The sequence below is a fragment of the Paramisgurnus dabryanus genome, chromosome 18 (genome assembly GCF_030506205.2).
Source record: "Paramisgurnus dabryanus chromosome 18, PD_genome_1.1, whole genome shotgun sequence".
Lineage (NCBI taxonomy): Eukaryota > Metazoa > Chordata > Actinopteri > Cypriniformes > Cobitidae > Paramisgurnus > Paramisgurnus dabryanus.
Genome location: NC_133354.1, coordinates 12,512,871 through 12,536,305, shown reverse-complemented (window position 1 = coordinate 12,536,305; position 23,435 = coordinate 12,512,871). Strand labels below are relative to the sequence as shown.

At 38.3% G+C, this 23,435-nt stretch overlaps 2 protein-coding genes across 11 annotated transcripts in view; both read right to left on the bottom strand.

Annotated features, from left to right (window-relative positions):
• The window catches only part of vav2 (vav 2 guanine nucleotide exchange factor), a 194,604-nt gene extending 182,484 nt beyond the window's left edge, over positions 1-12,120 (bottom strand). For 2 of the 6 annotated variants that reach the window (XM_065244206.2, XM_065244208.2), the window contains exon 1: positions 10,931-12,120. In XM_065244206.2, coding sequence (XP_065100278.1) covers positions 10,931-11,134 — 204 coding nt within the window. In that variant the 5' untranslated portion in view covers positions 11,135-12,120. The remainder of the gene's footprint in view (positions 1-10,930) is intronic. The other 4 variants (XM_065244204.2, XM_065244205.2, XM_065244207.2 and 1 more) reach the window with 2 other exon arrangements.
• A 1,428-nt stretch (positions 12,121-13,548) lies between these two features.
• On the bottom strand, positions 13,549-22,593 carry brd3a (bromodomain containing 3a). 5 transcript variants are annotated; one of them, XM_065244200.1, is made up of 12 exons: positions 22,472-22,593; positions 21,376-21,728; positions 20,609-20,746; positions 20,325-20,460; positions 20,008-20,198; positions 19,447-19,815; positions 19,232-19,360; positions 18,933-19,139; positions 18,503-18,571; positions 17,392-17,612; positions 16,894-17,174; positions 13,549-15,527 (listed from the first exon to the last, which is right to left on the bottom strand). In XM_065244200.1, the coding sequence occupies exons 2-12, from the start codon at positions 21,574-21,576 to the stop codon at positions 15,421-15,423; spliced, it is 2,049 nt and encodes a 682-aa protein (XP_065100272.1). In that variant the 5' UTR covers positions 21,577-21,728; positions 22,472-22,593; the 3' UTR covers positions 13,549-15,420. The 5 variants fall into 5 exon arrangements, with proteins under 5 accessions (XP_065100272.1, XP_065100271.1, XP_065100273.1 ...); XM_065244199.1 differs by having other exon boundaries at positions 19,447-19,820; positions 20,010-20,198; XM_065244201.1 differs by having other exon boundaries at positions 18,948-19,139; positions 19,447-19,820; positions 20,010-20,198.
• Positions 22,594-23,435: the final 842 nt, after the last annotated feature.

Below are 23,435 nucleotides of genomic sequence, written 5' to 3'. Positions count from 1 at the left end.
CCCCAGTTCCAGCTGAAGAAAAGCAGCCACAAAGTATGATGCTGTCACCTTCATGCTTTACTGTGGGCATGGTGTTCATTTGGTGATGTGTTGTGGGTTTTATTGCACCAAATAGATATTTTGGTATAACGGCCCAAGTTCAACTTTGGTCTCAATGGACTATAATACATTATTCCACATGGATTTGGGATATAGAAATATGTGTTTTTACAAACTTTAGATGGACTTGATGATATTTTTAGTTAAAAAATGCTAATAGCCCAAACATGAAGAATTCAGGAGATTTTTGTCACATGTAGGGAGCAAAAAGTACTTGCCAGATATTGTTACAATTCTTTTAATGATGCTGTAGGCCTCTCAGCAGCCTTCCTTGCCATTTTTCTTCCTGGTTTTCTCATAAATTTTAGGTGGATGCCTGGTCTTAGTAATGTCAATGTTGTGCCATATTTTCTCCACTTGTGGATTATTGTTTTTACAGTACTCCATGGTATATTCAGTGTCTTGGAAATGTTTTAACCCTCTGTTGATTTATATTTTTCAACAATGGGATCATGTACCTGCTGAGTAAGCTCTACACAGACAATGGCTTTTTCAGTGGGATGATACACAGAAAAAATCCTTTAGGACCAGGCACACTCCATTAATAGTTAAAAAGTTATTTTAATTGATGAGAGTACATACGTACTACTTCATATTTAACTTAAGTCTAAATGTGATTGGTTGCTTTTGAACACTGTTGACAACACAGGCATAAATGTTTGCAGCCTGGGATGTAACGTTTCATTTCACAAACAATTTCACACATTTAAACCAATAGATTTTACATTTAAGAAACAGAAGTGATCTTAATACACATTATTTTATTTGACATGAGTATTTCTCTTGTATCCCAGCATCAGCCTGAACCCCTTTTTAAATCGCCACAAAACATGATACTATTTTGATCTCAGGTTAAAAACAGATCCTGAGTCTACTTACAAGGAAGCAACAACGGAAAGAGTGCAAACGATACCCAACTTCCTGTTTGCATGATTAACGACCAAGCAAGCCAGGAATAAGATCAATAAACGGCAGACATTTACAGGACTCTCTAATGTTGCAATCCTACCTCAGTTCCCTTCCTCCTATTCCCAAGCCATTTATGAGATATAATCAATTCTGGTCAGTAATGGGATATTGGTTAGCTTTGTGTTCGTGGGGAAAATCAGTGCGTTCCAAAATGTTTCAGACCAGGCATTGCAAAATAGCTGGGTCCCAAGAGACAATCGTATCTCTCACATTGTTTGTAGAGATATCAGAAAATATTAAGAAGCTTATCATCATATCCATTGAGGGGCTGACATGAAGAAGCATGTTTGGAAAAGAAGGGGATGACTGTTTGCTTCATTTCTATACGTCCTACTGATGCTAATCGCATCCTCCCCAGTCAGAAGCTACAATCAATCCGTAGAAAATACTGCAGAAGACTGCATCAAAAAAGCAAAGCCCGCCAAGAAAGAAGCGTGGGAGTGTGAAAAAGCTTTTTGAATAGAGACAACTACATTTTCTGTAAATCTTAAAACAACCCGAGGCAGGAATCATGCTCAGCGTCAGTGCTTCAGACTAGTGCTGCACAATTAATCGCATCGCAATCGCAATCGCAATGTCAGCCTGTGCAATTATATGACAGCAAAATGTTGCAATTATATTAAATAAATCCATGTGTTGACTTGTTAACACCAACTTTCTGATAACAGTTTGATGATTTTCCTTGCTGTTTAAAAAAAAGAAAGAAAAACGAACAAAAAAGGTAGTGCATGTGTGACATGCACCTGTGTGGTGTGCGTCGTCACTTGTGTGTGCGCAGCGCGGAAATACCAGAGCGAAGATGGATGCAGAGGAGGTTGACAGTGATCTGGTAGCTAAAAAAAACCTCTACGTCTGTTGTATGGCAGTATTTTGGATTTAGGATTACTGACACTGAGCAGTTGCTACATCACGTGGCAATACGAAAACATTTCTAGTTTTACAAATACACATTTTAGCATTATCACTAAACTGTGTGTGGATTTTCCTTAAAACCCATCAAGTTGACTCATGATACCATTTATTATAATCGCAATCGCACATCGCAATATTAGCATGAATAACCGCAATGGGAAAAATTACCCAAATCGTGCAGCCCTACTTCAGACTATACCAGATGACAAGAAAAGACAACAAGAAAACCACGACAAAAAAGATAACTTAAATGTTGACTAGAAGTCTATGACAAAAGATCAGAAAGGAGTTTATGATATATTAAGATGTTGTTTGTCAAAATAAGAGGCAGCCATCTGTTGGTTTTGCTTAACAGCCATTAACCTCCTATGGTAGCTGTGTGCCTGTTCTCAAAAAGTCAGGTTTCATTCCCTGGCTCATCTGTGTTAATATTCCACAACAAACTGCACACAGATGGAGTCTCATTTACGAACATAAGCTCCATGTGTGGGTTGATCTTTACGTCATTTCTTTTTTTCTAAGAGAATGTCACTTGCGATGTAACTAGCATTTCTAAACCCTGCAGGAACTCTGTGTTCTGCTGGATGTGTTCAGCATAAAGGCCAATGATCATAGGTGGACATTAAAATGAGGAGTTTAGGCTCATGTCGCAGCTATAAAAATAACAGTGATGATATTCCTCAATTATCTTTTCCCTTCCCTGGGCCCCACTTTTATAGCTATTAAGAGTTACTTTTAAGTCACTGCTGTTATGTAGAGCATTATGGGATTATATTATGGCAATAGCTCAACCAATCCAAACAAAAAATAAATACATTGTGTGCAAACATGCCAATGATTTCATGTTGTGCTGTTAAAATCCTCCAGGGTGAATAATGAATAACTATATACAAATTTACAATGTCTTGAGTCTCTCGACATGACTTCCCTATTAAAGAATAGCAACTTGGCCTATACAGTGCTACCGTTGCAATGATAGCCTCTCATGAGCTTCTGCGACATGAAATCAATTTGTCAAGGGTAAAACATAAGCTTTTGAAGTTATTCCCTCATAATAGTCTGGGGTCCTAAATACGTCCAGTAGGAACAAACTAAAAATGTATCCACCATAAAAATGTTGGATTTTTTGGCAAAAGTGAAAACACTACTTGAACATATAACAGAAGAATATAATGAGAAAATAGCAGACTCCACCCAAAACTTGGATTGAAACATAAAAGGTCACATTCTTTCTGATGCCATTTTTTAAACCCTAGTTAGTGTGTAACGTTGCTATAATAGCATATATAATACCTGTAAAATGATAAAGCTCAAAGTTCACTGCCAGGCGATATATATTTTCTTTAACAGAATTTGCCTTTCAAAGCAGCGAACGGCCGGTTTGGACTACAGTCATCTACTTCCTGATTTAATGATGTCAGTAGAACAGTTTTTTGACTAAACTCCGCCCACAGGAATAAGTAAGTCACCAGCTAAACTAACGGCAAGCTAAGCTGCTATCGAATCAAAACACTAAACAAACTACACAATCAGAACTCGTTACGTGTTTCTGAAGGACGGACTTCATAGAACAAGGAAGACATCAGCACGTTTTTAGGACAGTGAAAGCAGCGGTATACAGATAAGTAAATTGTGTGGAAAATACAGCATTTTTTTACATATGAAACATGAACACATTTTATATTGCGCACTGTAAACACAATCAAAGCTTCAAAAACACAGCACCTTTAAACTGCTGATTAGATCTGGCTAAAAATTAGCTTTATTATTTATTATTATTAGCAATATTTAAAAAGTCACAGCAATTAAAAACATCAATATTACCATAATATATTTTTAAGAATAAAAGATATTCTAGTTATTAATTTGTCTGCAAATAAAGCACTTTCAAGTACTTGTATTAATTGAGTAGCATCCCCTTTCCTCCCCTCTTAAATCTCATTCACTTTCTCTTACACAGCTGATCACAGCTGCACAGCCCAGGAAGTGTCCCTAACAAGCCCTATTGATGAAATTACCTGCAGCCAGCTGCCAGGGGTCAAAGATCACAGAAAGGTTATGTGTATAGATTAAATTAACTCTGTGTGGGGAGAAAGGCTTCCCTCATATCCCACCCACCTCTTAACTTAAGATCTGAATCTGGCACTGCTGAAAACTAATTCCCAAATCTCAAGAGTGAGTCAAATAAAAGTCCCTCTCCAAATGTTGCCCTAGGCACTTGCGGACCACAGAAAGTGGTAATGCTGCAGAAAGCACAAAGGGGGCACTTGTGAGCACCCACTAAAAGTGCATGGATCTCATAGTCCAGAGGCCTCCAACCTTTTTGTGAGCAAGGGCTACCACAAGGGATATTTTTAAATATAGTCTACTCAAAACGGTTTTGTTTTCATTGTTGATTTTATTTTAATGTACTTGTTGATATGTTTAAGTATTGTTTAAAATGTTAACATACATAAACCAAGTCAAGCTAATATAAAAAATATGTACCCGTAATAAATAAATATTGGAGACCACTGTCATAGACTTTACAGACATGCACATGCCACAGTTATTGCTTATCTGCGAGTACGCATTTAAACTGCAGTAATATATTATTGTGATTCAATAGCAGAAAATGCCTAATAGTAATCTAACAGTGCATGCATCAGTTAATCTTGACAGGCTGATGGCCCTTCCATCATTAATTTTAAAGCTCAAACCAGCCATTATGCCTCTGTAACATCTTTATTCACTTCTGTCTCAGACAGTTTATTCATCAAAACCCTCATTCTCTGTTGTAAATGAATGTTTAATGCGCTGATGGTGTCTGCTATAGTATTTTGTCTTTCTGTTGCTCTATCAGGTTGTTTAAATAGCATCACTCAAATAGACAATGAAAAAGACCCCGAATTCAGCACAAAGAGAACTTCAACTTGATGCCCGAGGCCAGGAAGTGTGGTCAGTGTCTGAAAACAAAAGTAAGATTGTGCCAAAGGGGAGAGAGGGAAGGAGAGAGAGATAAAGGGAGAGAGAGAGAGAGAGAGAGAGAGAGAGAGAGAGAGAAAAGGGATAGAGAGAAAAGGGAGAGAAAGGGGGATGGTTATGGGTAATAAATCAGAATGCAATCTCAAAGATGAAACCCATTATCCATGCTGAAAAATAGAAACATTATGAGAATGAATGTGTATAAAAAACATTCTCCAAAACAGTGTAAAAATGAATTGGCTGTTAAAGGCAAATAGGGAGTGTAATAAAATACATAAGGGCAGTATTGAGCAATGACTCGGCTCTCTCATTCGCTCTGCTCTGTGTGTACGTGCTGTAAGACAGAAAGCATTTTCTAAGAGGAAACAACAGACATTGTGAACTCCCTTAAGCCATGTCGAGAGAGGGAGCAGACATTACTGTTAAGACTCAAGTCTCAAAACACATGTCCAGGGCTGAGCCAGAGGTGGTGAAAACACACAGGTATGGCATGCATGCACAGTGGACTCATTCGAAGAAGGCAAAAATATTTAAAGGGATAGTTCACCCAAAAATGAAAATTCTGTCATTATTTACTCCCCCTTATGTTGTTCTAAACCTGTATGAGTTTCTTTAATTTGTTGAACACAAAAGAAGATATTTTGAGAAATTATGGTAATCAAATTGGGTTGACAGTACCCATTGACTACTGTAGTATTTGTTTTTTCCACTACGGAAGTCAGTGCACTCTTTTTTTAGGCCATTTTTGCCTTTATTGGATAGATAGTAATTAAAGGGACACTCCACCCATTTGCATTAAGTTTGTATAGTTAGAACCCCAGTCATGTTTTTGAATGGTCGTGCATCAGTTCCTGCACCATGTGTCAAAGCACTATAGTTGCTGCGGTGTCAGAATTTTACCACCGGTTAATCAGCGCGTGACAAACCCGGTGATCCCGGTATCACCGTGTTGGAGGGGCTTATAAATGCGCATGCAGACGTGCGCATTTACTTTCACTTTTGAATTACGCAAATGTTTAAATGCAGCGCTTGTGTTAAATCACATATGAATTTGCGTGCAATGCGAGTGCAACAGCTGGTTTAATTAAGTGCTTGAGTCAATGTGCGCAGGTAATTCTCACAGAACCCGCCAGTCCCAAGCAGAGCAATAACTGGCTACTTCTACATAAAGCGCTGCTTGAATGTTGGGTTTATTCTTTTTCTTGATGAAGAACACAACCAAAACGACCTTGGTTATATTAAACATCATATATTAATATAACAAAAACGAGTAATTACACGGCTCTGCCATCGTCTGGTCAGTCAGCTCGCCTCACACACTCTGATAGGAATAAATTAAATCTGACACCTGCTGCTCTGACACGTGACGCGCGTTCAGCTCCGCTGAATTCAGGCAGCAAACACATTCAGTTGTTACGGTTTTCTCTCTCTAATGAAACTAAATGATTTAATTACAAGAAAATATCAAAAAGACGGTGTCGCGGTAGGCAAGTGATCTAACCGGTGAGAGGCTGAAGCACCGGTTATCACCGTTTCACCGACTATCACAACAAGCCTACGAAGCACCATCCACTACACCATCGGCTTCGACAGTGCGCTCTTTTTTCCAGTTAAATATTTCAGCTGTTCAGAATGTCCTGTCGAAAGTGCATTTGAAAGAAAAAGGGAAAGTGGCACGGTCGTGTTTTCTGTGCAGTTTTAGACGTGAAATGTGAATAGCTCCCAAGCCTAATATGAAATACATTATAAAATACAAGATGTTTACTAATTCACTAATAATCTCCCTTTAAGTTGATCTTACTGGTCATGCATTAACTATAGCTACTTAAATTGAAGTCTGTGTTTGAGCCCAGATTTAAAAATAGCAAGTCTACATCAAAAAGCACAAAGTTACTGTATGGCCTCAAAAGAAAAATGTGGAGGCAAATGAAGTACTTTTTTATGGTGCTTTCGAACGTGACAGACATGTTTACTGTAAATCTTCATTAAATAGAAACCTTTTGTAAAAGAAGAAAGATGAGGAAGAATGAAGTGGAGGAGCACTCTCAGCTTTAGTAGATTTGACTTTCCGTTTACTTCTTTAAAATAATGACAGAATTTGTATTTTTTTGGGTAAGCTAATCCTTAAAAAATATCTCAGACTAGAGTAATTCAGAATAAACCTGTCATTGAAAAATACACAATTTGAGGAGTACTTGTTTCATGGAAGGGGCAGAAAATCTCTGGCATTCCTTAGAGATAACACATTCACAGGCATGTGACGTAACTAATTATTTACTGAATGAAAAGCATGTCCCGGGCTGACACTAACAGTACTGATCCTTGGGTTTTACTCCAGCATGACTAGTTTGAATGTATTTGTTATTGTAACATTTATTGTAACATTCATTTCTGTATCATGCATAGGCATTTGTTAATTCTTTAAGGAAACAATAATGCCTCAGGCTATGCTTCTCAGACTCTATCGGCATGATAATAGGTACATATAGGCGACAGTCAGGCTCATACACAATAATATGATTTTCAAATGAGTCTATTGAACTGAAATATGCATAATAGTTCAACTGGTCAGTGAGGAACAGGTGAGGCATGCAGAACAGCAGAAGCTTCAGCGTCGATGGACATCCACAACAAACAGCCCACATAATCACTTCACACTGATTTAATGGAGGTAGTAAATTAACAACCACTATGTATGAAAGCACACTGTGACCTTTCCTGTACATAAATCACAGCCTCCATTGTGCTGCCAGGTCTCTCATTCACCCAATTTGTCACAATCGTATACCACACAAAAAGCCCTACAAGCTGAGGAAGCTACTGTTGTAGGGGATCAGAGGTCCTTACTACTGACTCAATGTGCTGAGTAAAACAAAGCTATAAAGTATGATAACGTTATCTGTACATCTATAAATCTGTCAAAAAAGCAAGGACTATCTTTGCATTTCAAGCTTCAGTTTGGTACCTATATTTTTAAGTAGACATACTTCCACACCAGATGACAAAATTAATTTTTTATGGACAGGAAACCTAAATCAGCATTGATGAGACACGCAGAAAGGTGAAGAGGCACAGTAGGGTGCACTGACGGATGCTCAAAATCTATCAAAACTGTCATGTTTTAATGCTCATATACATGTACAATATAACAGTGTGCTTCTTACATCACATTTGTTGGTAAGAACTGCCTTTGCCACACATTCCTTCACAAAGATTACTGGCTGAAAACCACATTCCTGAAATCCACAAAGAACTTGTTTCTTTTCCTGGTTTGTGTTTACATAGCTAAGAGCCTTGGCCTACCTCTACCATTCACCTTTGGACCCAACACTTCTTTAAAAGTCAGCAATATATTTCAATATATATCAACTAAGCACCATGCAATATAACACGCTTCAATAAACTAAAGCTCAGTTCCAGATCCAACAACAATTTAGTGATATTGAAATCTGACTTCCCATGGGATTATGACCCCCTGTTTATCCCTAATGTGGTTAGGATTGGTTTTCAGAAACAGGGACCAGTGAGGTAGCAGCCTCCCTAGTGAATGAACCAACTGAGAAGTAGAGGTATCAAAAAAATCATGGGGGACTTTGGGGGAACACTGCCAGCATGGTTTATATTTAGTTCCATTGATGTAAAAAACCTAAAAAAAAAAGACCCTTCAGATTGAAGATGCATTACATCTTTGAAAATGTAATCTGGTTAATGTAACAGGGCTCAACATAAAGGATTGCCCAGTGGCCCAGTAAACGCCCAGGCCAGTACTTTGCCTTTAGTCACTTAAATTTTTTTTCTGCCTGTGGCCGTTTGTCTGATCATATTCTTATGCAATGTTACCATCAAGACACATTTTAAGCGTTGTGAACATTAACTTCTCAGCAATGTTATGAGGTTTCTCCTTCCTTATTGGTTCGTTAATTAAGAGAAAAACGCTTCCCTGCCAATGACGAGAATTTCCAGCTTTCCGCAATACTGCAATTATCCACCAGGTGGCGCACTTCCGCAACTTATACAACCCGGAAGTAGCGCCTCACGTGAAAGAGAAAGAACTCTGTGTAAGTTTTAAATATCGATCTGCATCTGATCTCTATGAAAAGTCCTTCACAAAAACTGAATTATCTCAGCTTTTTGCTCAAAATTGGGTGTTTTTGAAGAATCCTACCCATATTTGAAAGGTGATAAAAAGAGAATTAATGGAGGTAGGATGAAACGTTTTTTTTTTTTTTTGAAAGCAGAGGGTCTGTTCTTTCATTTGATATATTGTTTGTTTATATATTTAAAGAAGAACATTTTCTGGAAGGCATTAAACTTTTGTGAAAATCATGAAAAATGCTGGCGCTGGCTGGCAACTTTTATTAAAAACGCTGGCGGGGAAAGAGTTAAGCAGATAAAAAATGGGTATTGAACTTTATTACACAGCTCTCTGGAATGCTTGATTCTGTTTGGTCAGTTGAGATATTTGCAGGTTCGTTCTTTTCAAATAATAACCGCTCCAAAGTAATAACGCATAGCCGGTACTACTTGTATGTTTAAAATCCCTCCACGCCAATAAAGATTACCGTTTAGCGCCACCTTGTGACAAACACTGGACAACCACAATTAAAAATGGAAAATTTCGACATAATAATTTTTACATGTACGGTAAAACAAAACGTTTGAGCAGTGGATAGATTTGGACGATTCAAATGGCTCCCCAATTAAGACGAAAAACGAAAATTGAACTACTAAGAAAAAACAACGACAAGACACAGAGAGCTTACTGAGACTGAACTTGACAAAATAGAGCATGACAGGTACGAAGCCAACACACGGAAGGATAAAAATTTTAATTTAAAACATGCCAATAAAATGTTTCATATTCATGTCCAGTTTTTTTTCCTTATGTGGCAAGTAGCCGTGTAATAAGCGGGATAATGTACTAGGCAGCCTGTAGTTATCGCGAAATAAGCCCCTTCAGTGTGATACAAGACCCTCGGCTTCGCGTCAGGTCCTGATCACACTGTCGGGGCTTATTGTGCAATAACTATGGGCTGCCTGTACATTATCCCTTACATATTCAAAGTCGGGCGCAGTAACATCATTACTCATGACTACTCCCCACTCTCACTCAAACTTTTCCGCCCGAAGTCAAAGTACTACAAACTAAGTGCTCTTCCGCCATACAATATAGTTCTAATTTTTTATCCGCTTAAAAATTTCCACGTTTATTTTGTGCCACCACTCATGTAACTACTCATGTAACAGTCTTTAAATACGGAAAACATGGAACTGTTTGGTGGCTTCTAAATTCACCCCGGTTTGGATCCTAAGGAATGAATGGGGCTAGGCTAAATGCTAACACATTCACGACGCGCTGTACAAAGATTAAGTGCACGCATTGATAAAATATATGTATGTATATATTTGTCTAAGTTGAGGTAAGAACATAGTAAAATATTGAAAAGCGGTGGTGTTTTCCTTTAAGACGGCTGTGCCTTCTAATTATAAGGCCAAATGAAAACGTAATTTCTTAACATCTTGGAAGCAGGCATTTACTTGGGTATGACACGACTAGAGAAATTATGCAATGTTTTGCAGTTTGCCGTTAGTAAAAAGTTTGGCAGGGCAAGTGAAAACCTGGCCAGTATAAAAAATCCTTTGCGTTGAGCCCTGTGTAACTAAGGCATATCATAAGGATGAGGAGTACAGTGTACTGGCATAGAAATAATCGATATAGGCGCGCGTAATGCTCTACAGTGACCCCTATTGTTGGTAAGAATCAAAGTGATTACTTTTATGGGGAACATTGACAAGCTCCGTCAAACACCCCTGTGACAAGCTTCCGCCCCCTCAAACACATCCTACGTAAATGCATCTGTCAGTTCTGTTCATTCATTCACAACCATCCAAAATGCAACTATCTATATTGTCAACCATCATGTGACAAGCATTATAAAACAAACCTGAATACTGTATATTAATCTATAGTGGACAGGGAAGTTACCTGTGACATCTGAGGCCTGAAATTGATCTGCTTTAGGTCCACGGATCCAGGGGACAGGTTGTGCAGCATCTGGCATAATAGCACCCCATCTCTTAGCGCCTGGGCTAGGTCGAATACCACAGCTGAGGGCCAAACGACCCGGTGGTTAGGGGGCAAAACCTTGCAGTCTATTAACCAGCGCCCGCACTGCCTCCACTCCTCCATATCGACAGAGATGAAACGGAATAATGGCAAATAAACTAGAAAACTGGTAGTAACAGACGTGCCAATGTAAAAACTATCAGTGAAGTAAATGATCACAATTCCCCTCTGCAGTCCAAAGGGCACTTCTGATGTGGATTATATGAGAATATTTCCGCAATAATAAACTTTTCTTAATTCCAGGTTAAATCCCGTTGGTCTAAGGTTTACAACCGAACTGCATCTGTTTTAAGAGCGGCATACATTTTATAATTGCGCAGTCTGTGTGACGAAATATGAAATAACACTGAAGAAAACATTACTGAAATATCATATCTAGGTGTAAAATAACATTTGGATGCGTTTTCCCCTCAGAGATTCAGTTCAGTTTCCTCTTCTTCATCATGGACTGATATATTTGGCTGTGCAAACGCGTCCTGTCACAGCAAAAACTGACCCTCTCGGAAGTAAATCAGATATTTCTCTGTACAAAAAATACTGAAATGACTTCAAAACAGCTGCTAAACACGACCCCAGGCGGTTTGTTGAAGTTACAGGGTCTAACTGAAGAATAACTCCATGTTTTGTTTCCTTGAGGTATCTCCTATTAAGCGCTCGCGCACCGGGCGGGATGCGTTCAAAATAACGACCTCTCAAACTCTAAAATCATCCGCAGACGGCCAAACTTGTTTTAAAAGTTCTTAAGAGAAACGTTACAACGCTCTGTGAAACACAGTATCGTTCCCCGCACAAACTCTGGTAGGTTTAACGCGAAAACTGTTGTTTTCTCCGTTCCTGTCGCTCCTGCTGAAAGAGAAACGCTTTGAGGGCTCAGCGCCAGACATTCATCCACTGGGCAGTGACGGTTTTATCGGTTGTTTTGTAGTTCTCCTCCGCGTCGACGGCCGGACTGTTTTGATTTCTCCGCTTTCGTGAGCCGCGAGTGAGTGAGTGAGCGCGTGCGGGCAGCAGGCGTGAGCGCGCGCTCTACTCAGCAGCACCAGCAGGAGAAAGGGCGCGCGGTGGTGAGATCGCATCTGGGTTCCGGTCGCGCTCGTCCACGTGTGAGCAGTGAAAGGAAGATTGCGACCCTAAACCTTTAATTTTTTGTATTAGGGAGATGACATGGAGACATTGTGTTATAAAAAAACAAATAAATTTTTCTTTGCATTAATAGGTTGCATATGAAAATAAATGTCAGTAAAAAGTTTGGTCCTCAATTCTGCACAAATACACTAGTCAACAATTGAAGTGGATCAAAACCTTTTCTAAAAGTTGTCTTAAAACCAATACCCAATATACGTTCTTGTCTTAGGACAACTTTTATAAACATTTTTGATCCACTTCAAATGTTGACTACTATATTTTGTGTGATGAGAGCAGAACATACCTTTATGAATATAATATAATACAAATAATTTATAAAAGTTCAATTAATGTACAAAATAAATGGTTGGCTGTTATATTTTCTGTTTATGGTAAAAAAAAATATATTTTTTACTTTTTTAAGTCTTCCTTACCATACTCGTTTGCTGTATTAATGTTGTCAGGTCTGTAGAGTGTGTGTGCAAACAGCACTTATTTCTCTTGACCAGCTCAACATGTGAGATTTTGGCAGCACATGTACCATACAAATACTGTATTTTAGGGGTCATTAAAAGCTCAGTGGAATTACTGATCTTTTTTGGAACTTAAATACGTTTAACTGTAAAATTTTTGGGAGGACTTTAATTTTACTTTTTCAGAATATACAGACAATGCATGTTCTGTATTGAATCTTGCTGAAGAGGCTGATTTTTCCAGGAACCAATAATATGAAACAATGAATGATGTACAATGGCTCTATGGCTTTGAGTTGAGAAGCTGTCACAACAGCCAGAGCACTGATCTATATTACACACTGCAGTAATGTTATTGGGTGCTATGTTTTAATACTGGGTGCAACTTCACATGTTCCTCCGGTTGAAAGGACCACAGAGATGTATAAAGGCCTATTGAAAACTATGTGATGGAATTAATGTCACACAGCTTATTAGCAATTACAACCCTATTAACCAGTGTCAAACCATAATTACATTATGATCCTTGTGAAATCTACTTGCAAGAAAAGAAAATATGCTCCATATTTTTCAATATATTGCACCGTAATGTTGACTAGGCCCTGTCCAACAGCACCAGAAATGGTACATTATCCCCATCTAGTGGTGAGAGGCAGTCCTTTAAAAAAAGAAAGGTAAAAATAAGCTACTGTTAGCAAATTCAAAACATTGAGATATACTTTTGTAGTTCATACAAATGTTTCACTGCATTCCACCATGTTAACTAAACAAATAGTAAAATTTATTAAAGTAACTGTTTGCTATAAGCCTGGAATGAGAAATAAAATGCAGAGGGTAAAAAAACATTGTTAATGACTGGGATCAAAGAGGAAAACAAAGTAAAGGTATGCTGTCATTTATTTTATGAAAAAAATGTACCCGGCGTACGAGACATTCCAGGTAGGCGATTACATCAAATGATAGCTCTACCATCGTCTCCAACCAACATCCCAATCCCCTGGCCCATGTCGCAATAAACAAGCCTCAAATCTACTCGCATTGCAGTTTTGATTTTGTTGTTTCCATGACTGACATTTACAGAATGATTACTATAAACAGCTCAAAAATGTATAAGAAAATACAATAAATCAGCATGCATGTCAAGGATAAAAAGTAAACTTTTTAAATATAAAAGGAGCTTTTTTCTTAACAGGGCCTAAAAATGAAGTATATATAATCTTATCTATAATGGCATATATATCATTTGTCTTTTCAAAAGAAATTATTCTTGGAAAACTAATGGGGCTTGATCAATGTTTGTATTAAACACGTGGAATCAGCTTAAGAGCATTTTGTGTGCACCCAAAATAAGACGGACAACAAAATCATTCGCCTTGATTAAAATCTTAAAATTATGATTGACTACATCTATTAGTGTTTTAATTAGTCTGAAACATACATGTCCTTCATGAATTTTGACTTTGCCTCCAGGATAATTTCAAAATTACGCGACCCTAAAACTATAGTAAAAGATTTCCAAAGCATCTGCACCTAAACCAAATGTATCAAAATAAAACAACTATAAGTTCCCTTTAAAAACACCTTTGTTTAAAAAAAAAAATAATTCAGAGAGGACATTACAATATCTCACAAACACTTCTGAAAATAATCAACCGCATATTCTAAAAGATGAACGAATAACAAGCAGTCCACGAGCAATTGCTGAAAAATTCAAAACCAAAGTTATTGGAACTGAAAGGATCTACTGTAGACTTACATTCATAAATCAATTTTGCATGAATTTAAGAAGAGAAGGAAGACTCTGTGATTTAACTCTCAAAACAGTTGCAGGTACAACATGGCAGTAAAAGAAAGATCCAATTTACATTTACTGCACCAAAAATACATATAACCAACATCTTCAGTCTCATCTAAAGTCATCTAATGTACAAATGTCAGTCAAGGGTGAAACAAGTTATAATTCTGTACATTCATTTCTGACCAATGTGACTGGAAGATGTCTGCATGTTATCCAGGTAATTATATATATCATGAACAGCAATTGAACAAAACTTCTTTAACCCATAAAAGCATTTTATATACCATACTTCTGTTAGCTAGGGAGCATGAAATTGTGTTATCAAATGTGTACAATTATCAATTCAGCTATAATAAATGACCAAATGAACTATAAAGAGCTTTTATGCCTAAACTAAAGCCTTTTGTTCCCCAGACTGCTTGAGTGACACCCCTTGGGATTGCTATGATATTAATGTACACGCACCTATCAGGAGGACAGCATTGCAAGGAGCTAATGCAATAATGGCACAGTGCCAATGAAAAAAATATGAGGCCACAGCAAAAAAATGTACAACAGAAAAAAAAAACAATAAATATAATACAAATGGGTGCAAAAATCAAATCTGAAGAAAAATTGAAGAGAGCTCTCAGTTTCCTGCTCTCACTCTCTCCTCTAATGTGATGACATGGCTTATTTTTGTACCACATATTACCAGGAAACTGTGGGGACCAGCATCTGAACTTTCTCTCCTTGCAGTTAAAGTTGGTTTGATTTTGACGTCCTTTTCAGAGTCAGTGAAAATGAAAGGCAAATTAGACGTTTGCTTTTTCTTCATTATATTTCAAAAAAAAAAAAGTTTTGACATGATGCATTTCTATTGTCTCTTTTTATAAAAAAGTCTCCAAGGGGAAACACCATGACTGCATACAATGTTTTTAAAAATAAAAAAATAAAAAAGTAAATAAAAGTGTTCAGTCGGAGTCGCTGCTGTCTGAAGTGGAGCCGCTGGAACTGCTGCTGCCCGAGTCTGAGGAACTGCTGCTGCCACTGAGACGAGAGGGACCCGAACCTCCTTTCTCTGAGGTCACAGAGAGAAAGACAGAGGTCACTGGATAAACTCCATATCAAGTCTTATTTCAATTCAACATAGCATGAATTTAAATGGGATCATTGCTTACTGATGCATTTTAAAACTAAACTAACTATGTGATTTAAAGTATAAAACTGATGAGTGGCGACAGTCAGATGGCAAATTTAATGATAAACACTGTCAGTCTCTCATCAGTCACTTAGCGCTAGTCTGTCAAAGCTAATGTAAATAAATCAGACACATATGCTGGCCCATAACAAAATCATTTTAGGCACTTAGATGTCAACTCCAATGTTTAAATGGCATTACTGACATTGGCTATTTAAAACAAACACCAACTATTTCTCACTGGAGCTGTCCCGGTGCTTGTGATAAATGTCTCTCTTGTTTTAATTGTTTACCTCCATGCTGTGTAAATGAGGCCCTTTAAGCACCAATACATGTATTGGCAAATCTCAGTGTAAAAGCATCAGCTATCTGTATATTAGGGATGCAACAATACAGTAAGTCTACGGTTCTATACGTACCTGGGTTTTAAAACCAGGGTTTGGATCTAGTGTTTTTAAATTTGTCTATACCAAGGCAATTCTCTTTCTTTGACGTAAATAGAAAAATCTACTTTTGAGTAATTTGGAAAATAGACCTACATAAAAACATAAATTAGCCATTTTAAATAAACCTTTACTTAAGTAAATTAAACCTAACAGTATGGTTGCTTTCGTTTAGAATGTAAAGTGCAACATCACTTTATGCTGTGTATACGATACACCATATATTCATATCTCGTTCCTCGCTCTAGATAAGTAGGGATTTAACCTTGCATCATGCAAATTTACCCTTGAGTTGAAATCTTTCAACCTGCAGGGATGACGCGTTTGAGGCAAATAGCACGCTTTTACGTTATTCGCATCACCCCACCCAAATACACGTCATTGCATTGACTTTGTATCTTATCTACTTGTGCAAATAATTAACCCACACTAGAGATATGAAGGACATCGGAGCAGCATTGCATAGAGTGTGTGTGAAATCTGACACCAGGATCGCAAGCATAGTTAGTTGCCTGTAGCACAGTGACTTGGTATTTACTTGCGGGCAGTATTGTGGATTTGCAGACACATGAACAGATGTGCAGGGAATAATAAAACTGAGGATTTTGAACACAAACCACAAAACCGCAATTTAAAGGGGTGTTCTGGACCTTGATGGTCTTTCTGAACGATTGATTATATTGAGAATTGTGGCATCCCTACTGTATATGCCTCTTTTTTCCAAAATGGTACACAATGCAAAATATGTACATTAAATACATCTACTAAATGTGTAAGGATAAGGATAAGCTTTTAACACTCACGTGGGGGTTTCCTCTGCTTCTTTTGTAAACAGGACTTGACGTATCTTTCCAGCTCACGCAAAGTGGAAGGTTTGAGCGTCTCGAAATCGATTTCAATTTCATCGGGGTTGGAGTCCCGCAGCGAGGGCTCTCTGGACTGAATGATGTGGACCACTCGGCCCAGCTTTTCTCCAGGCAGCCGGTTGATGTCAAGGCTCAGCTGCCGTTTCTCGTCATACGTCATAGGAAGTGACATCTCCTCATCTTCAGAGTCATAGCCCCTGCCACCCTTCTTTGGTTGCCTGTGGAGTTATCCATAAAAGTGTTACAGCAGAATCACATGAGGCATAAATTGAATGTTTCAATAGTTGACACATGTATATATGTAGGTATATGTATACATATTTGTATGTACAATAATGAAAGCTAACATTTCACAAAAACATTTAAAGTGACTGGATTGCATGAGCTCATCCTTAAATCAATAAGAATTGATGGCAAAGATGTAGAGAAACAAACCTGTTGCCTGGGACAGTGCTGTTGGCCTTTCTGGCTGGACCCTTCTTTTGCTGGGCTGGTTTTGCTGGTTGTCCTGGCTTGACTTTCTCCTCTGGCTTTGTTTTGTTGTGCTTGTTATCTTTCTCTTTCTTTTTCTTGTCCTTTTCGTTCTCTTTCTTTTTCTTTGGTTTGCTAACAGGGGCCTGAGACAGAGCGGCTAGCTGTTCGTGGACCGCTTTCAGCTAAGGAAGGATCCAAAAGGGGGGTGTTAGTGAGCTGCGCCAAATCAGGCAAAGAAATCACTTAGCACAAGGGAATTAAAGAACAAAATCATTTGCATTTTCCAGCAAAGATATTCCGGCATCATAAACTCATAAAATTGTCAATTTTCCATTAAATCACTGATAACATAACTCAGTTCTTTTTAACAGTGCAATATAGATGGCACCTTATGTAAAGACAAAGCCTTAAAAGTTCAAGCAACAGGCAAAATAAACCCTCTTTCCTTTCGTTTATCCAGTGATTTACCAATGATTTTAATGCTAATTAATTATTTTATGTCAATACATGTGTGACACATACTGGGTGCTGCATTAGTACTAAAAACAACTTAAAGCACTTAAAACAATATTGCTAACTGGTTAATCTTCAAAAGGCATTAAACAAAATGCAAACAATTTGCAACCAAAAAACATTCAACTCTAATGTAATCTTTACAATACTTTATAAAAAGTACAGGATTGGACATAAGTCAATGAGTGACAAAAGTGGAAAGAGTGTCAAGCTTCTCAAGAAATTCTGCTCATCGGATTTAGTTATATGCATATGTGAATAAAAGGTAGTTTAGACGCTAAATGTTTACTGGAACTAGCAGGTCCGGCGAAAATCGCAAAGCAAGCTAACATGAACAAAGCACACACACACAAGCCGTTTATCCTCAAAACCCTCAGCGCGTCCATCCTAACAAACATAGCTGGGTTTCCAACACCACCCAAAAGTGTCAATATTTTTCTGCTGCTTTTAACCCTCTACCACTGTTCTCTCTATCCAAAACATGGGCTTGATCATCGAATACAAACAGCTAATACAAAATATTCATATGCAGGGACAGGGAAATGAAAAGCAATATCACCTGATTATTCTTGGTGCACCCGTTTTTTATCCCCTGTCTGCTACCAATGGGGTGCTCCATAGAGATACACTGGTAAGAAAATGTCAAGGGAAATAAGAAGGAAAAGTGATATAGAGCTCCAAAATAAAAATAAATCAAGCAACAAACTACATCATGTCAAAGCCTACCATTTGTTTTACTACATCTAAATTTAGACTACGAGGAGTTAATGCAAAGCAATATGCAGCTAGTTGTAAAAAACAATTGCGGTAGAGGGCTAAAATGCAGTTCTACATATTTATAAAATCCACACTGAAAGCAGAAAGGTGTTTGCTGTAAAGGGGAAAATGGGCCATGTTAATAAAGACTGACACACATCAGAAAGCCAGAGAGAGAAGGTCTGATAGTAGGGACATATTAAAGAGTACTTGGTCCTTGTTTTGAAACCCACCTGTTCCGCACCCACCTGTTCCTGCAGCTCGGCGAGCCGGGTGGCCCTCTCCTCCTCGGAGTCAGAGCTGTCAGAGGTGGAGGAGTCTCCACTGCTCTCACTGCTGACAGTGCTCTTACTGACCACACCGGCCCCGCCTACACCGCCAGCCCTAGCCACCTCAACCGGCTCATCGGGCATCTTCGCAAAACGCATTTCAAAGACATCCTGAAAGAGCAAGAAAAGCAACGTCAGTAAACAATTGTACTATTTATTTAAAAACAAAAAAGGGAGTAAAAGAATGAGGATGATTTAAATACCTGCAGTTTTCTCGCCATAGCGACCACTTCATGATCAGGTGGGTTGTATTTGTAACAATTTGAGAACATTAACCTGACATCCGCAGCGAACGTCTGTGCATCTTGGTACTCTCGACTATCCATTTTTTTCTGTAAAAAAAAATTTAATACATTAAAATCCACTGCAATAAGACTTTAGAAACACTGGATTACACCAGCATGTAAACTCAACTTACCTTGACTGTACTTAAGTCCATTGGGTGTTTGATTATTTCATGGTAGTCGTGCAGCTCAAGGGCCTCCGCGTCGACAGGCTTGTAAAAGGGCCAAGCGTATGCAGCGTGTTTCTTCGAGAGCATCTCTTTTAGAATGACATCGCAGTACTTGAGCTGCTCCGTAAGTCTACTCCTTTTGCCTCCCTGCGCACTTAAGTCATCCTCCTCGAAGTCTTTTTTAGGGGGTTTGATGGGGCGGCCGGTGCTCTCCCGCCTTGATGCCATCTTGCCTGGTTTGCCATCTGAAAGCGGCGTTGGTGACTGGCTCCTGCTTGCAGTGATGGCAGAGGTAGTGGGGGTGGTTGTGTCTGCTTTCCTCTTTACCCCTTTCTTTTAGGAGTCAAAATAAACCACAAACACACACACACGGATGGACAAAAAGAGGCAGTGGTGAGGCACAGTCGCTGTAAATTCTGTATATGTTGCTAAAACATAACATAAGAAGTGTTCCCATGTTTCCACTGCACTACAACTGTGTGTGTATTTCACATGGTTACATATCCGAGTTGTCTTGTGACTTACTTTGACAACAGGTTGCGATGGGGGCATGCTGGGTATCGTGGCGACGGTGTTTGTATTCTGTACAGCTGGCATACTGGGGGTAATGGCGGGTACAGCAGGCGTGGTTACAACCGCTGTCTGTGGACCCGGAGAGGTGGCCCCAGGGAAAACGGAGGTGGGCGAGTCAGAGGGGACTGCTCCATCTTGCTGACCTGCATTTTTATGATTTGGAAAAAAATTAATTAGCCCACTGCACGATTGAATTTTTCAAAGAAATCTTCTTTGGCAACATTATTTATCCGTTTTTCATTTTTATTGGTATTTCTTTGTGCTCTTACCTGGCCCTCCTGGTTTGCGGCCTTTGCCTTTTGGGGCAGGAGGAAGAAGCTCAACCTCCTCCTGAGGCATCAGTGCCACTTTCTGAAGAAAAATCTTCTCTAACGCTTGTGCCATTAACACGATGTCATCTGTTGGCTAAGAAAATAAACAGAACACATCAAAGAGACTCTCCCATGATTGTTTACAGTGTAAATCATATTACAAACACAAAGAGATTTAAACCATACCGAACCAAATCTAAAACATCTGAAAACAGACCAGTTACAGTTTCTGACTCCCTTACCTTGTTGTAAATATAACAGTTTGTGAACATTGTGTTGAAGTCTTGCATACACTCGCTTGCACTCCAGTAGTAAACACTCTCCAGTCTTTTCTTGATAGTACCCATGTCCATTGGGGTCTTTATTATCTTGTGATAGTCCTGCAGATGAAGAGGAAGCAGAACGGCATTGAAAAACAACAACAACATCACCATCACATAAACCAATAAGGTGGTCAAGCTTTCACACTCTCTGAATAATTTTGTATAACGATAAATACAGCCTAGATTGATGATAAATTTAAAGGAAAACACCACCTTTTTTCAATTTTTAATATATTCTTACCTCAACTTAGACAAAAAATAAATACCCATCTTTTTTTTAATGTTTGCACTTTTAACCTTTGTACAGCGCCTTGTGAATGTGTTAGCATTTAGCCTAGCCCCATTCATTCGTATGGTTCCAAACAGGGTTGAATTTAGAAGCCACCAAACACTTCCATGTTTTCCCTATTTAAAGACTGTTACATGAGTAGTTACACAAGTAAGTATGGTGGAACAAAATAAGACTTTCGTTTGGAGCCATAGGAATGAATGAGGCTAGGCTAAATGCTAACACATTTAGCGCTGTACAAAGTTTAAAAGTGCACGCATTGATAAAAGACTGGTATGTATTAATTCATCTATGTTGAGGGAAGAACATAGTAAAATATTGAAAAACTGTGGTGTTTTCCTTTAAGCAATACATTTAAATGGGATATAAACACACAAAACCTGTCATCATTACTTACTGGAAGACCAAGCTTGACTGCATCAACAGGTGTGTAGAAAGGCCATGCAAACTGGTGTCTCCACAGTGTCTTGACAACTACATTTTGCATGTATTGGAGCTGGTTAGTCTTCCGACCAGGTTTGGTGGGGTTGGTCACCTCAGGGGGAGGAGGGTTTGATACTGCAGGAGGCTCTGGAGTTGCTGAAGTGACCGTTGACATTTTGGTAAGGGAGGGGGGATAACTTTACAGGGAGGGACTTTTTAATATTCTGCACAGGCAGACTTATTGGCAGTTATCACGCTCTCTCTTTCTTTATGTTTTTAGTTTGCTCTTCAGTCCACTGAGAGAAATCACATCCCATTGCAGGACCTCTAAAAACAAGAGCCACAATGAATTAGAAGTAATTACATATGTATTTAATCATACAATGTTATAAAATAAGAGATAATTCTGTCTTAAAACTTAATGTATTTAAATGAAAAGTTAAAATAAGTTCACGTATCATAAGATTGACACTGCTTTTGGACTGTAAACATGTCAAATCAGACCACCTTTCTGTAAAGCACCGCCAAAACACTGCGAGCACTTTGCTTTAAACGTCAAACAATGCGATTATTAAAGCCTCAATACATTACAACCTGTAGTAAACATACGAACTACCCTAGAAGTTCAAACCGCCTATGTGTGTATGATGGAGGGAAATGCAACGAGCCCGCTGAATTGAACAGCTGACTAGCTTTAGCTTAGCACGCAGTTAAGCATCATGTTAAGATGGCGCGCGTCTGCAACTGGCTAACCTAGCTAGCATCCTCACTGGCCATCTCAACACTTTACTGAACCCAAATTCTTGACTTAAACCCACCCGTAATGCACAAGAGAAAGACATAAAGATAAATATGTAGTCAAATTAAAGCTTAGTACATCCACAAGCCATTTTGACTATTTTATTAGAGCGAGGCTTTGTTGCATTGTCGCTTTGTTGAAAACAACTAGCCGCTGGCTAACAGCTTATCACGAGATGCACAGATTGAACGTAAACGCTACTAAAACGTTAAATTGGTATGCAAATTAATACGTTAAAAGTGATTGGATAAATAAGAGTATCGTATATTACCCGCTCAGGGGCTCCAGGAAAGGGGTTAGCGTGTAGTGATCCCAGTTGCTCGCAGTCGCCGCTTGTTTGGAGACTGGGCAGCAGCACAGAGATGAGGTACATGAAGTGCTTTGCGCATGCGCCTTGGCGCGCACTTTCCAACGAAAGCAAAGTTATCTGTGCAGTAGTAATATAATATCGTCTGGCTTCTTTTTGTCGTTTTTTCTGTGTCCTTTTTTATCAGATGTATTGCAGCAGATTAACATTAACAATACAGCACTAGACTTATCATTTGGATCACTCATAATACATGAAATAGTGACTTCATCCAGTGTTAATTACATCCTAGATTTCCTAAATGCATTTGTTTATTTTCTTTATCTTAATTTACACAGTGCTTGAAGTGGCTATCTGGCTTACTGTTAATACAGTTTTTTTATTTCTAGCATTTTGTACAGCAATCACTACGTTTTCTCTATAACACATGTGATAATGGTTAATCCATATTTTATTGTCGATTCTTGTTTTAAAAGTGATTGGAAAGAGCACACACTGTTCTGGAAAAAATAATATTTGGCTATATAAACAAATGAACAATGGTGACCACAATACATGCAAAACATTATAGTTTTAATTTAACTTATTTTAACTACAAAAAATATAATAAATAAAAAAAACATTTACAATAGCAGCAATACATAAACTAAGTAATTATAATGGATAAAAACTCTGTTACCATGGTAAACGTAAGACATTTATTGAAGTTAACATATATTGAACATATAGGGGTTTATACAAACAGGATTATAAATACTACGCAATGTTTATCCATTCTGAACTATAATTAAACTCATCTGTTATATTTCTTATCCATTTGGTGTAGCATATATTGTCAACGAAAAGAGCGAAATTGATTAATATGTATGAAATTATTTATATTAGAAAGATCGTGCGTCAAAAGAAAACGTCACGCTAGGTGTTCGAC